Genomic DNA, 16,256 nt, shown 5'->3' on the forward strand with positions numbered 1-16,256 from the left:
ATACGGTTCCACCGCAGCGTTCAAGTTTGCAAAGTGCTAGTACGGCTTTAGAGGCCAACAGCGAAGTAATGCCAAAGGCGTTGATTCACTGCCAAGGTGGGCTATATTGACTGATTGCCTAGCAGTTAAATATAATGCTCATCCCGTCTAAATATTAGCAAACAAAACTTTCCGCGTGTTGCTCTTAAAGTCACACGAGGCTGTGCACTGCACACCATTCAATTATTCCTGTGACATTCGTACACACAACAATATGCTACGATTCATTCTCACTTGAATCTGAAAATTCTGATTCAGCATTTGTTTTTAACGGCCAATTCGCAATTTTAATTACAGTCACCTCTAGTTACATAATACGTCATACGTAAATGCAAATCAGCAAAGCAGCTTCTCGTCTAACTTTTTGGCAGTTAGGTCATCTACTGGATGTCCACGCACCAACACAATAAAGCATCATTGTACAGCAATGACAGTAAAAGCAGTAATGCCATTACAGTAAAGACAAACTGATACGTTTCTTGTTTTTCCAATTATACATTTGACTGTTTTTTCTTTTTCTTTCTTTCCCTTTCTTTCTTTTTTTTTTTTGAGAAGATTTGACCAACAAGCATCTATCTGGTCCTCAGGAGCATGACATGTCGCCCGGGTCTCATTGAATTCACGTCATGAGGAGAGAAAAAAAGGAGTCTTTTAAAAAATATATTGTCAAGGTGTATTTTTAAAAGAATAAAATCTGAATATTAAGAGAAAAACAAATACATATTTTTGTATGTACAAGTATGTTTGTATGTAAATTTTCAAAGAAAAAAATCATCAAATTGATTAAAAAGAGGGGGGGGAGTATTTTAAGAATAAAATCATGCAACTATGAATGAAACAATGGCCAAGTTATCATTGTAAATGAGAAATGCTTCTCAACTGACCTACCTATTTAATTGAAGGATAAATAAAATAAAGAAAAGGTCATTGTAAAAAGTCATAATATAGTAGGGAGGGAGAGAGAGAGAGAGAGAGAGAGAGAGAGAGAGAGAGAGAGAGAGAGAGAGGGAGCGCGTGTGCTCATAAACATGCTTACACATGCTCACCTCTAGTCATTGTAACCTTTGAAGCTTCTTGTGCAACAAATGCAGAGGGGGAGAAATGCTGCTTCAGTCTTTGGATTAACTTGAATTGCGCCACACGCTCTCCTCCTCGTCCTTCACACATCTGCAGGTAACTGATTTTTAAGTACAATACTAATGTGATGTTATTTGTTCGTGCACCGCTCCATAATGAGACAACTCTGCTCTATAACATCATATCATAACCATCATAACTTTATATATCATTTTATACCGAAATATTTATGCATCAATCCATAATATAGTGTTCCACAAAGTATCAGTATCTAAACGTAACCTCGTTTTCCGAAGAGGTTAGGTTCCAAAAAATATCTTCAAAAAATGAAATCCGCAAAGTAGTTAGCTTTATGTTACACTTTTCTAATCAAGGCATTTCCCTCTTGTTTTAACATTCTCAATGTTCAAACCCTCGTACATTTTTATAAAATAGGTACATTACTGTAAAAAGTAAAAAATAAGCATGCAAAATTGCAAAAAAAAAAAATCCTCGAAACAGCGAGGCCGTGAAAAGTGAGCCGTGTTATAGCGAGGGAACACTGTATTTTGTACCATCAACAACAGCTCTCCCAATACTTTGTCAAAAGTGGGCAGAGCGCCGGCGCCCGGTGCATGTGTACATCAGAGAAATGTACAGACAACAGACACACAAGTGGAGAAACAAGACGCATTGCCATGTTACAGTATCAGGAATTATTTTTGTCTAAATAGCCAGCAGGCAAGGCGCGCCGGATTAGAATTGCATTTTGTCTTTTAAATTTCTTATAAAGCTACTTGCTACTAGCTAAACTTGTTACTGACTGATTAGTTGTATTGACGTAACACTGTTGGTTTATCGGTGAATACAGCACACAGCCCTGAGCAGTTGCATCGGGTCAGAGGTTGGATTAAGTTGAATATGTTCAAGTCTCAAGCCGTAACATTTAAATTTGAAGAAAATCCCAAATTACTGTGGCGAAATGAAATCATGCCAGTCAATTTGATTTGCGAATTTCTTAGCTCAAGGGAAACGTTCCTGTTGAATTGAGTGTCTTGAACCTTGACTTCCTGGCTCCATAAACATGCCTGTTATCTTCATTGAAGACTCAAAAATTTTGTGAACGTGATTGTGCAGGCTTTTTATGTTTATATGTAATATATAATTAGGTAAGTGTGCACATACACAAAGTCACCTGGGATAACATCTAGTCGTGTGATTTTTCTCATAATAAAATATTTCATTCCTCTCACAAATTTTGGAAAACAGTGATAAATTCTATATGTGTCTAACCACAGGACAAGATGAAGTCAGCGGATTCCGATCCAGAGAAAAACAAACAAGCCTTTTGTGTGAGTACACAGCAAATAAACACCGCCTTCATAAACAACCCCACACTTGTTTGGTCTTTTAGATCAAAGGAACCGACAATGCCGGCAACAAAACTACGCCGTCGCTGTTTGGGAAGTACAAGCAGAGCGTTCAGACCCTCAAACCTTTCCGCTGGACCTCGTCACAGTCAGTGTGCTTTCAGCAGTGCTTCATTTTAAAAAGTCGCTAACACATTGCTAACACAACCTCTGCTGGCTTTCTCTGTCTAGGCCCAACCCGTTGGACAATGCAGGGTTCATTTCCTTCACCACCTTCTCATGGATGACCTCTATGATGTGGGACATATTCCGGAACAGGCTGGACAGAAGCGCCCTCAAACTGTCGCCTTTGGATGAGGCTGGTGGAAGCACGGACAGGTCCAGAACTCTTCTCCATGATTTTTTAATTTTATTTGTTTTTTATGAGCTAGCTGATCCTTTCTGGGGAATGTTGAATTGAGGCATTGGGAATCGTCCTGTTTGATTGTTAAGGACATCTTAACTTTAATCCAATAGCAACCCTTATGTAACTACCCACAGGGGGGCAGACCCACCAGAAATATACATAGAGGAACTCCACACAAAATTTTGATCTGAAGAAACCTTTTGGATTAAAGGTGAACCATCTTGAACAACCAGGAAGAGTCCAGTCGCCTCCAATCAACTTTTGCGAATGACCTTGACTTTAATGACTGAGAATCTACTCAGACACCTTCCTGCAGAGATTTGGGCTTGAAACGCACCAAGTAGGACAGAAACCAAACCAGATTTTGAAAGGCTGAAATTTCTTGAAGACAATCCACAATCGCCCTAATTCTGTTTTGAAGTAGTGGTATACCCGGATGCATACTGTCGAGCCTGACAGACGAATGTGGGAATGATTCTGGAATAACAGACCATGTGCTCCCTTCAGGCTCCAGAGACTCTGGGAGGAGGAATTAGCAAAGTCTGGTCTGGAAAAGGCCTCTTTGGTCCGAACCATTCTTCGTTTCCAAAGAACCAGGCTTATTGTCTCCTCCATGATTGGGATGTTTGCCATGATGGCAGCCTTTGTGGGTCCGGTGAGTCTACTCCGTCTCGATAAAGTCACTGAAACAAGGGGTTCAGACAGATCTGAGGGCCCTGGTCTAGTAGGTTTGGACCTTGTACCATTGTAACAACCATTTCCGACCTCTCCCAGGCTATTCTGGTACGCCTGCTCCTGGATTATGTCGACGACCCTTCCAAGTCAACTCAGACGCATGGTATCGGCCTCTGCTTTGCTATGTTCACCTCTGAGTTCACCAAGAGTTTCTTCATCTCGCTGCTGTGGGCTGTCAACCTGCGCACCGCCATTCGACTGAAGGGAGCCTTCAGCCTCCTGGGCTACCAGAAGGTCATCTCACTGCGGGTGCACAGCGGCATCTCCATGGGAGAGGTATACCTTACAGCTTCCAGTTGGGTTTTAATATTATGACAATATAGTCTCCATTTTTTAGGACAAAAGCATACAATTGAGAGTCAAAAAATTACTTCATCCTACACCCCCACCACCCCCAAAGCATAAATTATTTTGGGCTAAATTAATACATTTAGGTGTATTTTTTTTCTACAACAAAAAACTGGAGATTTTTTTAGGCTGAAATTACAATATTATACAGTATATATCATCTACGATATGTCTATACTTGGCAATTTCTCAAGTATAAGTATTATAATTTACAGTATATTTATTAATCTTGCTATGCCAGTTATATATGCTGTCAGACAGAACAATGAATAGCTCTTCCACTAGATAGCAGAATGTACAATTTACCTGTTGCCATTTGTACAACAGAATATTATCTTAGTACTAAACAGGCCCAGATTTTACTGAATTTGTCAATACATTTAGACAAGAGCATCATTATTTTAATATACAGTGAAGCAAAAAAAAAGAAGTTGATAACAGCCCAGAGAGGCCATAAGATGACAGCAAAGCATTACTTTTGTTTAAATAAAGTACCTCATCTCACGCCAACATTGTTTCTTGGCACCAAGGTTGGGAAACGGTGCATTTGGGCAAGCCTTGACTTTAATGACTGTTCCATTTTCAAATAAACATGGCTTTCTCTCTCCCTCAAAGATCATTAACGTCCTGACTAACGACGGCCACAAGCTGTTCGAGGCCGTGCTGTTTGGCAGCTTCGTGATATCGACCCCGGTTCTCTTCTTTTTGTGCATCATCTACGCCTGCTACAACCTGGGCACCACGGCGCTGATAGGTGTCGCTACCTACTTGTTCTTCGTCCCATTGCAGGTCAGGAAACGAATGCACTGCCGCCATTTTTTTAAATTGATTTTTAAGATCCCTAATTGGTGTGTTTTTTTTCCCCGGTGGTCAGTTTTACATGGCCAAGGTCATCAACAAGTTCCGGCACAAAGCCATCTTGATGACGGACAGTCGCGTTCGCACCATGAACGAGATCCTCAACAGCATCAAGCTCATCAAGATGTACGCCTGGGAAGAGTCCTTTGAGAATAAGGTCGCAGGTATGGCTTTAGACGAATGACAAGCTTTACAGCATCAAAAACAATGTATTATGAAAAAAAGTGTCATGAAATCGTCTTAAAAATGTCATTTTTGGAAGTAAAAAGTCATAATATTATGAGAAAAAAAAGTTGTAGTTGTTTAGGGTAAAATCGGAAAATAAATGGTTAAAACATGATTTTTTTTCCCGTAAAAACATATTACAAGAAAGAAAATGTACCGTAATTCTTAAACAAAAAACATGTAATTAAACAATTAACGCTGCAAGAAATATGCATAAAAATATGTACTCTAAAAAAAATATATGATAATTTTTTGGGAGGGGAGGGTATTTTCAAGGATAAAATCATAGAATTGTATAGGTGTAGACTTCTCTGTTAATGAAAGAAAAAAAAACTGTGGTCACAGAAATAACTTGAATCTGAAAAAAGTTTAAAAAAAATAAAATACAATTATGACCATTAATATGTGAAAATCCCACGTTGATTTTCTTTTTATGGTGCACTTTTTAAAATGCAACACATTATGAAGATTATGAATGAAAAATTTATAAAATTTAAATAAAATAAATCACGATATTGGAGGAAAAACAGTTAACAAATTTTCAAGGATATAATCATGCAATTATGAGTAAAATCACCAACATTGTTTGGAGACTTTTGTGACATGAATGATGACAGCGACCTATTTTTTGGATTCTTCCAGAGTTGAGGCAAACTGAGAAAAGTCATCTGCGCATAGCCAGTTACATCCAGAACGTCAACACCAGCATCACTAGCATCATCCCCACCCTGGCCACCGTGCTCACCTTCATGCTGCACACCTTGTTGGGCTGGAAGCTCAACACCACCGAAGTGAGTACACCAAACCAGAGCCGCCAAGGAAGAAATAGCCGACTTGGTGACCAGTGATGCCAGTCACGCGCTACTAAGTAGTTAAAAAAAAAAAAAAAGTAATTCTAAGTAATTATTAAGTCCAAAAGGTTGTCTTTAAACTTGTTCTTAAATGTCACTGTTAAAAATGCACTTCCAAGTAAGTGGAAAAAAATGGACGTCATTTGCTGAATGTAACTATCAACGTAATTTGCCATCTAACTTAACTTAAAAGCAAGTAATCAGTAAAGTAACTAAATTGCTTTTTCAAGGTAACTGTAACAACACTGTTGATGACAGTTGTTAGAGAGATGCTAGTCTGCTCGTTTCAGTTACATCAAACAGCACTACAGTGATTCTGAAGACCCAGGGCAAAGTACATGGACATGGCAACATGCAGTGGCTGTAATCTGATTGGACAAAAAAAGCTAACATGCAATTAAATGAAGAGCATATACTGTTGGCATTATATTAGTTTTAATTTCACGTAACAACGATTCAAACTTTAGTCAGTGTTAGGATTAGCAGTCACATTTTAGATTTAGATTTTAGACTAGCATAGAGATTGATGATGATAATGATGTTTTGTCATCACCAGGCCTTCACGACCATCGCCATCTTCAACGCCTTGCGCTTCTGCCTGGCTCTGATGCCGATGTCCGTGAAGACTCTGGCCGAAGCCAACGTGTCCATGGCACGTCTCAAGGTAGGAAACTGGCGCGCTGGCCGATCTTGAAGTTTGGTGTGTGGACAGAAGACAAAAGTGCATAGGCTTCTGTAGTCTATCGTCTGACATTTATATTTCTCACCAAGAAGTAGACCAAGTACAGTTAATGTCCTGCATATTTGTGGTTCAATAGTAAATGTAAAAGTTAAAAATAAAAAATAAAAATACTTTTTTTCAAGCCACAACATTATGTCAAATACGTTGGGGAGTGTCTTTCGGTGGTCCTGAGGGACCGCTGAAACCCCAGTGAACCCCTCCTGGCCTGGGCCACCCAGTCCTCATATAACTTTACATCCTTGCCTCCAGAAATTATTGCAAATCCAGAATCCAGATCCCTATTTGGTGCAGAAGAAAGACAGCAACTTGGCCATTGAGATGATAAACGCTACCTTGTGCTGGCACAAACCAGACAGCCAGAGTGACGCCCCACAGTCCGGCGTGTTCAACGAGGGAATGGTGACAGACAACGGAGAAACTGGACTTAAGGCGGATGAAAAATCCGACTTCCTCCCCACTCTGAGGAACGTTTCCCTGGCGCTCCCCAAGGGCAAGTTACTGGGTGTCTGCGGGAATGTGGGAAGTGGGAAAAGCTCACTGATTTCTAGCATTTTGGAGCAGGTGAGTCGCATCACCCACAGTACCTCCGCCAAGGCACTCTCTCCCAACGCAAAGACTTTTATGTGGCTCCTTTTATTTTTTTAGATGCACCTCCTCGAGGGCTCGGTTTCGGCCGACGGGACTTTTGCGTACGTTTCTCAGCAGGCGTGGATCTTCCATGGAACCGTTCAAGAAAACATCCTGATGGGAAGCCCTATGGACAAGCAGAAGTAATGTGCACCATGAAAAACAGATTGCCACAAATGAATGACAGGAATAATGAAAAAAAAACAAAAAAACGGTCACAATACTTCTAAATACTTATTACTATAAATACTACTTGCCTTATTGCTACTCTCTCTGGTTTAGAGTGAAGTAAGGAGTCAGTTAAAATGTGCTAATATGTGAGTTTATGTGTGCAGATACGAAAGAGTTTTGGACGGCTGCAGCCTTCGACCCGATCTGAAGATACTCCCACATGCCGATCACACAGAGGTATATGCTACGTTGTTTTTATGTCTACTATAATTATGGGCCTGCTGAGCGGAGCAAGCAGCAGCAAAGCTATGTTTCTTAAAGGGGCAGTAAGATACTGTTGATTATGGTTAACTTCCACATTTCTTGAGCGATTTCAATGGTTTAAATTTTAAACTGTTCAGCTCATTGAAATGTTAGTTAAAATCAAATGTGTGTGCGTGAATGTGCATGTTTCTTAAAGGGGCAGTAATACTTTTAGTTGATTATGGTTAACTTCCACATTTCTTGAGCGATTTCAATGGTTGAAATTTTAAACTGTTCAGCTCATTTAAAAGAGTCAGCAGGCCCATTCAAAATTTCCGCGGAAATTTTTCTAGTTTCTGTTGTTGTTGGTTTCTCGTGTTGCTTTTGTTCTTTGAATTGACTTCTTTTCTTATTTGATTCATATTGTAACTGCTGATTTATATTATTGTGTTAATTGCTTTTGTTTTCATTTAAATTTTTATTGGTTGATCTCTAGTGTTGATTTCTATTGTTATTGGGGACTCATATTGTACTTGACAATAGAAATCATTTTTTATTATTTTGTTAATTTTGATTGCTATTGGATGTCCATCACTTTCCTCCAAGGCTTGAGTGCTTGTTATTGTGGTCAGATCGGCGAGCGCGGCCTGAACCTGTCGGGCGGCCAGAAGCAGAGGATCAGCCTGGCTCGGGCCGCCTACGCCAACAAGGACATCTTCCTTCTAGACGACCCTCTCTCGGCTGTGGACGCCCACGTGGGCAAGCACATCTTTGAGGAGTGCATCAAGCGCCAGCTGCGGGGAAAGTCCATCATCCTGGTCACGCACCAACTCCAGGTAGGCAGGCCACGGAGCAAAGTACTACTATTGCTACTGCAGTGTTTGCCCGTTACTTGTTTGTCACGGAAATCTATGCTATATTGTGGAAGCTGTGGTTTATAATTATTATCAGTATCTGGAGTTCTGTGATGACATTCTGGTGCTGGAGAACGGCGAGGTCCAGGAGTCTGGGAACCACCAGGCGCTCATCAGGGCCAACGGACGCTACGCTCAGCTCATCAGCAGCTACCAGGCAGAACAGGCCAAAGTCAGACTGGCGTCCACTTATCTTTCTTCTTCTTCTTCTTCTTTGTCTTCTTATCTGTCTTCGACTTCTGTTGTGTTCAGCCTGAGAAAAAAGAGGAGGCTCATCCCGTGAAGGCGACAGAAACTGAGCTGAGAGAACGAGCAGACAGCGGAATCGTCAACCCCGGTTACTACAATTACTACTTGCTCTATGAGTTCTACTACCATATTGCATTTTTCTACTACCAGCAATGGCGCTACACCAGGGCTAGGTGGTGCTATAGCACTGCCAGAAATCTGTGTAGACTACACCATTGTATCGTCAAGCCCGGCTTTAGCCCAGGGAGAGAACAAATCCTGGAGCCGTTTCTTTCTGCCTCTATTAGAAAAGGTTACGATCTGACTAAATGGAGCTCCTCCTTTCACATCAACATAGTTCCTTGGCCACAAGATGGCACCAAAGCAATCATTTTACAGTTACTAATACTAAGCATAATGTTGCTATTATTGTCACAGCCATCACTGGCCACTTGGCGTGTTTGAACTTGGAAGTGTATCAACCCAGGTACTAACAGCTGCTCTTCCTCACAGCGTTCGACATCATAGGCGAAGATGAGGCGGGAGACATAACCAGCCCAAAATGTGAGTCAGCACTTCTTTATTTCGCTAATTATTTTGATCAAATAATGTACACCTCAAAGAGGTCCACAATACTAAACGTTGTTTCCCATTAGTGGTCTCATATGGGATGTGATTCAATAATGCAAGTGTACTTAGAGTGTGTGTATATTTGAATATTTGTTTTATAGTGAGTCGGGCAAGTTCATTAGTGGATGGTGACCAGCTGGTGAGCAAGGAGACGTCCACAGAGGGCGCTGTATCCTGGAGGATTTACGGACAGTACTGCAAGGCGGCAGGAGGTTGAAAAACGCACACGCCCTCACACACATTAACAATACACACTGGACCCCTACATATTCAATATGTTTTTTGATTGATTGATTGATTGATTGATTGATTTTCGAAGGACAGCCAACCAGTTTTTTCGTGGAAACCGCATATTGGAGATTTTTCAGCGTGTTTTGGAGAATTTTTAGGTTTAATTCCCCCACTCAATGCATTTCACTGGCCTCATTTATACGCAGGTTTTCGTTATTTGCAAGCTAACCCTCACTATTACCCACAAATAACTGTGGCCCACTGTATATAAATAACATGCAATTACAAATGCACACACAGAGAAACAATGCATGTATTTGGGGTGCATTTCTTCAGGTTACATCATCACCTTCCTCGTCTTCCTGAATGTGTTTTTGATGATCGGCTGCACGGCCTTTTCCAACTGGTGGCTCAGCTATTGGCTTAACCAGGGCAGCGGGGTGAGAACACATGGACACACACACATATTACTACAACTATTTCCATTTTCATGTTATGCCCTGCCTTGCGGGTGTCCAAGATACAGGATGAAAAAGGGCCCTCATTTCCCCTGGTCCCAATCAGCCACCGAGAAACTTGTTTAAAATAAAAAATTACAAATAAAGGATTAATTCACAATATCTGTTGTTTTACCATCAATCTATAATCTAACAAAAACACGAAACAACATTTTACTCATTTGGAAAGTAATCAAAAATTGCTTACCTGGGGAGCAGAAAAATGAAAGGCAGAGATGGCAAGGAACAAATTCAGACCAAAGCACATTTGAGGCAAATGCATTGTAACTTCACGTTCACGTTGCTATGTCCAGTCGGCCAACGGGACCACGTCTGAGCAGGGCGACATTACCAAGAACCCGGACCTGCACTTCTACCAGCTGATCTACGGCATGATGTTGTTGGCCATGTTGGCCTTGGCTGGGGTGAAGTGCTTCTTCTACACTCATGTGACCTTGAAAGCTGCCTGCCGCTTCCACGACACCATAGTCAAGAAGGTACCCGGGTCATCTTGACATCAAAGAGGACGAATATGCAAATATCTTTCTGACCCAACAATTGAATAACAATGTTACTGTAATATCAAGTATCTCAAACATCTTATTACGATACAAATGACGGATGAAGACATTTACTTCATCTACCAGGTTCTTATCAAATATAAGATTCAGTCATTTTTGTTCCAGATCATGGGCAGTCCCATGAGCTTCTTCGACACCACACCAACGGGCCGCATCCTCAACCGCTGCTCCAAAGACCAGGAGGAGGTGGATAATGTTCTGCCGTTCCACATGGATCCCTTGATGCAGTTCGCCCTGCTGGTGACCTGCACAGTGATCACCATCTCCGCCGTCTTCCCCGCCATGCTCATCGCTGTGTTCATCATGGCACTTATTTTCACGCTCATGCTCTTGTGCGTTAACTCCACTTTGGACCAGCAGGATCTGCGCTTTGTGCCTCGTGCAAGGAGTTTAAAAAGTGTTGCTTCTGCAGCATGTTCCAGAGGAGCGTCCGCTTGATGAAGAAGATGGAGAACATCAGTCGCTCTCCCTGCATCTCCCACACCACATCCACACTGCAGGGCCTCAGCACCATCCACGCCTACAATATGAGGGACAGCCATGTCGAGTTGTGAGACAACATTTTTTAAACAGTTGCACTTGCTACATCGACGCTCCGGTGCCATCGTCCTGTCCTGTGTCATAGGTTTAAGTCCCTGCACAACATCAACTCTAACCACTTCCTGCTCTTTCACGGTGGAACCCGCTGGCTGTCCTTCAGGCTTGATTTCATGGCAGCCACGCTGACCTTGTTCGTGTCGCTCTTTGTGGTTTTGAGTAGTAATGAGAAGATCAATCCGTCTTTGAAGGGCCTGGCTTTGGCCTACACCACGCAGGTAAGCACAAGTAGCCGAGCCGGCGTCATTCTGTTGAGAAGTCAATTTGACTGAGTGACGGTCACATGACCAGAGGTGACAAAAGTGTGAGCAAGCGCCATATAAATCTAATGCATTATTATTTTATTTGTAAAAATGTTTTGTATTATTATTATTATTATTATTATTATTATTTTAATTGTTATTATTTATTATTATAATTATTATTATTATGTTCTTCCTTTAAAGAAGCACACTGCAACACAGAACGTTTAGAGAACATTAGCCTATAGTTATCAAAAGGTTAGTCAGAACCAAAAACAAAAACTAACCAAGAAACCAGCCCAGTTTCCCACCTTTGAAAAATACTCTGGAAAAAGTTGAAGTACCAAATCAACTGAGTAAACTTGTCAGTTTAATTGTCAGTAAAAATCCTTCTTTTTTATAGTCAATTGTACTTGTAACAACGACTTGACGACTGACAAATCCGTTTTAGTACAGTGGAAAGCACCAGATTAACTTTTTTATTTTTTTTAAGGAGTACAGTAGCTCCTAACCTGAAATTTTAAGGTAGAGTAGATTTAGGGGCACACACTATAAATTGACTTGCAAAGTAAATAATCATCCCACTCGTTTTCACTATATTACTGATAAATGGGCTGAAGTGTGGCGCAGACGTTTGACAGCAATTAAAAGTATTCAAGAACAGTAAATAAATAAATAAAATATATATAAAATTAAAAATATATATATTTTTTTTAAATCTGCAAATTTACTGGTTGCACTGGCGCGAATGGATGAAAATTTTGCGTGCACTGTCCCAATTTTTAGGGGCAAAAAGCCACCATTTAGGGGCAGTCTGGAGCTCGGAACTTGGCACATGAACAGAAACTTCTCAAACCATGAAATAGTTTCCAAAAAGTAAAGTAAAAGTACAGATATCTGCTTTCAAATGGAGAGAGTAAAAATAGAATTTAATCAGAAAACTAAATAACAGAAAACAATAGCTTAAAAAAAAAAAAATCTACTTACATATGGGTAGTGAAGTATTTGTACTCTGTTACTTCCCACCTCTGGACATGACGTACGTGATGTGTGTACAGTTGACGGGCATGCTGCAGTACGTGGTGAGGCAAGCCACAGAAGTTGAAGCCAGGTTCAACTCAGTGGAGAGGCTGCAGGAGTACATCACGGTCAGATAGCTTCACAGAAGCCAATCCTGATTGGACTGTTTCACAGTTGGATCTCAAATCGAACCTTCTCGGAACCAGGGTTGTACAGCAGAGGGCCCCAGACACATGGAAGGCGCTAATATCCCGAAGAACTGGCCCGCGGGCGGGTCCATCACCTTCCGGGACTACAAGATGAAGTACCGTGAAAACACACCCATTGTCCTGGACGGGTTGGACTTCCTCATCCGCGCCGGAGAGAAGCTGGGCATCGTGGGAAGGACGGGTTCTGGTGAGGCTTCATAAACCATGTGTTCTCATCTGTGGACTGTTTACAAATCTCACATTTGTTACAAATCTCACAGTTTTATGACTGAATGATCTCCAATGGCCGCCAAAACTGTCTTTCGCCCTTGTCCTCCATTTGCTGCTTCGCTGTCTGCAGGTAAGTCCTCTTTAGGGGTGGCGCTGTTCCGGCTGGTCGAGCCAACGGCGGGAAGCATCCTGATAGACGGGGTTGACATCTCCACCATCGGTCTGCAAGATCTGCGCAGCAAACTGTCCATCATCCCGCAGGACCCCGTGCTTTTCATCGGCACAGTCAGGTAACTAATAGCAAGCGGGCGCGTTGTGTGCTGCCAGTGGCTGAAGACCGTCTGTGACTACGCCGACAGGCACAACTTGGATCCTTTTAACAGCTACAGTGACGAGGAGATCTGGACAGCGCTGGAGAGGACCTACATGAAGGACTCGGTGAGCCATCGGTGCAACAGGGACGATGCGCTTTTGGTTCAAATCTAGTTCAGTTTAATTGTTCATTTCCAAAGATGATGCACAGTTAAAAGTTTATGAAAAAGAATTGTGCAGAGAGAGCCACTGGCCTATATTTTGATCTTCCACTCACATCTCCTGACTAGTCCTCAATCATGGATGTTTTGTCTCCACAGATCTCCAAACTGGAAGGTCAGCTTCAGGGGCACGTGTTTGAGAACGGAGAAAACTTCTCAGTCGGAGAGCGACAGTTGATGTGCATGGCGAGAGCGCTGCTACGAAACTCCAAGGTTGGGACATGGCCGCATACTCGAAAAAATCAACTCACTCCTTCTTAACAACATAATCAGTGAGCTACAATAAAAACAATGAGGACTGGTGATGATGAGTGTTGGTAAAGGTACTGAGTGGGAGAAGATGAGAAATGTTCCACATAAACCAGGTTTAACGTGAAGATTTAATCCCTCATATCGTTGCTGTTATGTGAAAAACACTTATGCCTATTATTTGGGGGACATTTTTTCCATTTTTATGTTTTGGCATGTCTGCATTCAGTTTCATCCCAAAAACATAAAAATGTTTAAAAAATAATAATAATTAAAATTAAGTGGACAAAAGTGTTTTTCACATAGCAACAACGAACGATATGTTGTCTTAAATTTTAACGTTAAACCTGGTTTTTAAAACATTTATGTCCATTTTTTTAATTAACATTTTTATGTTTTGGGATGTCTGCAATCGGTTTCATCCCAAAAACATAAAAATGTTAAAAATATATATACATATATTTTTTTTAATGGACAAAAGTGTTTTTCACATAGCAACAACAATACGTTGAGTTCAATTTTAACGTTAAACCTGGTTTAAAACATTTATGTCCATTTATTTATATATATTTTTTTTACATTTTTATGTTTTGGGGATGTCTGCATTCCGTTTCATCCCAAAAACAAAAATGTAAAAAATTAAATTAAAAAAATTACATAAGTGTTTTTTTTTTCACAGCAACGATATGTCGGATTAAACCTTAACGTTAAACCTGGTTTATGTGGAATTATGGCCTTTTTTATTTTTTTAAATGTTTTTTCATTTATTTTTTTAAACATTTTTTTAATGTTGTTTTGTGTTTTTAAAGACATGCATGGCAGGTTAATTGAACACTCCAAATTGTCCATAGGTGTGATTGTGAGTGTGGATGGTTGTTTGTCTCTGTGTGTCCTGCGATTGGCTGGCAACCAGTTCAGGGTGTACCCCGCCTACTGCCCGAAGCCAGCTGGGATAGGCTCCAGCAACCCTCGTGACCCTTGTGAGGTCAAGCGGTTAGGAAAATGGATGGATGGATGTTATTGGGATGTCTGCATTTCATCCCCAAAACATAAAAATGTAAATAAAAAATAAAAAATGGACATAAGTGTTTTTCACATAGCAGCGATGATATGCCGGATTAAACCTTAACGTTAAACCCGGTTTATGTGCAATGATGTCAATTTTTCTTCATTTTTTACATTCCTATGTTTTTGAGGTGTAAAAAAAAAAAAAAAGTGATATACGTTTTTTTCACTAGCATCATATTACTCACCTTTGCCACTGATTCTTAACCACGAACCCTTAACCCTGATCCTAACACTAACCCTGTGGCCTCATCCAAACATTGAGCAGACACTGGTAAAAAAAAATTGTGTCCCTCCTGTCTAGATCATTGTTTTGGACGAGGCGACGGCGTCCATCGATGCCGAGACGGACTCCCTGATCCAGACCACCATCAGAGACGCCTTCCAAGACTGCACCATGCTCACCATCGCTCACCGTATCAACACTGTAATGCACGCCGACCGCATTCTGGTCATGGACAACGGAAAGGTGGGTTATTATGTGCTACAGATGACAAACTCCATCATCGTAACCGTTACTTCAAACCTTACAGGTGGCAGAATTGGACGTTCCTGACGTGTTGTCGAAACGGTCAGACTCACTGTTCTCCTCGCTCTTGGCGGCCACAAACACAATGAGCGTTGTAGTGTGAGGCACTTTGATGTACACGCAATATATTCTTATTCTTGTACTGGAACTTGTACTTGAAGCCACAGTAGTGGCCACAGAGCAGATTTATGTTGTTTTACTTCCTGTTTGTATTTTTATTTGTATTTATTGATTCATGTTTGAGTTTGCAATCTCTTTTTCAAGTGTTGTACAAATGAAATGAAATCTTTTTTTTAAGTTTTTTCAATTCCTTTATTTACTGTTGTTTGCATGTTTACATACTGCTGCTCATTGTTGGCCACACGGCGGCGCTAGTAGTCTTTGCCTAGCTGACAACTCCACTGTACTTGATTTTATTTAGAATTATATACTTTTTGGGGGGAGCGATAATACTACACTATGAATAAAAAACTAAAGTGTTTTTTAATGAAGGAGTACTGGTCTCTTTTGTTTTATTGGAATCTCTCAAAGGGAAATTTAAGTGAACCATAAACCTTGACAGTTATTGACACATTGTAGCTTTATTGAAGTTACAGTTACTTACAACACAATATAGCGTTGATGCTTTCAGTGACGTAAATAACTACATAAATGGTGAATTATCACACCATATTAGACGGGATGATAGTACTTTTACTGGACTACAAGAGTAAAGAAGTCACTAGCTAGTACAGTCACAGGGATCAGCACTTCTTTCTCGTGTGCAGATCATCAATTTTGAAGCCTAAATGATTTAGCCTGCAATAAGTTAAACAAGCTGCTATTTTCACTTATTGCGGCAGCTCCACTG

The 16,256-nt window shown here is 40.8% G+C and overlaps 1 protein-coding gene across 2 annotated transcripts; it reads left to right on the forward strand.

The window, feature by feature from the left end:
• Positions 1–1,080: 1,080 nt before the first annotated feature.
• Positions 1,081–15,893, forward strand: abcc12 (ATP-binding cassette, sub-family C (CFTR/MRP), member 12). 2 transcript variants are annotated; one of them, XM_086070673.1, is made up of 30 exons: positions 1,081–1,212; positions 2,394–2,447; positions 2,510–2,613; positions 2,697–2,843; positions 3,379–3,526; positions 3,646–3,882; positions 4,570–4,743; positions 4,829–4,976; positions 5,680–5,828; positions 6,445–6,552; positions 6,880–7,191; positions 7,276–7,400; positions 7,593–7,665; positions 8,304–8,507; positions 8,623–8,757; positions 8,838–8,922; positions 9,327–9,377; positions 9,545–9,655; positions 10,011–10,114; positions 10,486–10,668; positions 10,858–11,084; positions 11,165–11,302; positions 11,378–11,567; positions 12,650–12,739; positions 12,818–13,007; positions 13,161–13,320; positions 13,390–13,468; positions 13,663–13,776; positions 15,182–15,346; positions 15,411–15,893. In XM_086070673.1, exons 2-30 carry the CDS (start codon positions 2,400–2,402, stop codon positions 15,507–15,509), a joined length of 4,098 nt encoding a protein of 1,365 aa, XP_085926799.1. In that variant the 5' UTR covers positions 1,081–1,212; positions 2,394–2,399; the 3' UTR covers positions 15,510–15,893. The 2 variants fall into 2 exon arrangements, with proteins under 2 accessions (XP_085926799.1, XP_085926800.1); XM_086070674.1 differs by lacking the exons at positions 13,390–13,468; positions 13,663–13,776; positions 15,182–15,346; positions 15,411–15,893 and having other exon boundaries at positions 13,081–13,213.
• The last annotated feature ends 363 nt before the right edge of the window (positions 15,894–16,256 follow it).

This window comes from Leptonotus elevatus, chromosome 3 (genome assembly GCF_054856555.1).
Source record: "Leptonotus elevatus isolate MCC_2025b chromosome 3, RoL_Lele_1.0, whole genome shotgun sequence".
NCBI lineage: Eukaryota > Metazoa > Chordata > Actinopteri > Syngnathiformes > Syngnathidae > Leptonotus > Leptonotus elevatus.

Coding starts and splice junctions, on each gene's coding strand:
- abcc12 (XM_086070673.1), top strand. CDS start 2,400: ATGAAGTCAGCGGATTCCGATCCAGAGAAAAACAAACAAGCCTTTTGT. Junction 5,829..6,444: donor GGAAGCTCAACACCACCGAA/GTGAGTACACCA, acceptor TGTCATCACCAG/GCCTTCACGACCATCGCCAT. Junction 11,303..11,377: donor AGGGACAGCCATGTCGAGTT/GTGAGACAACAT, acceptor CCTGTGTCATAG/GTTTAAGTCCCTGCACAACA.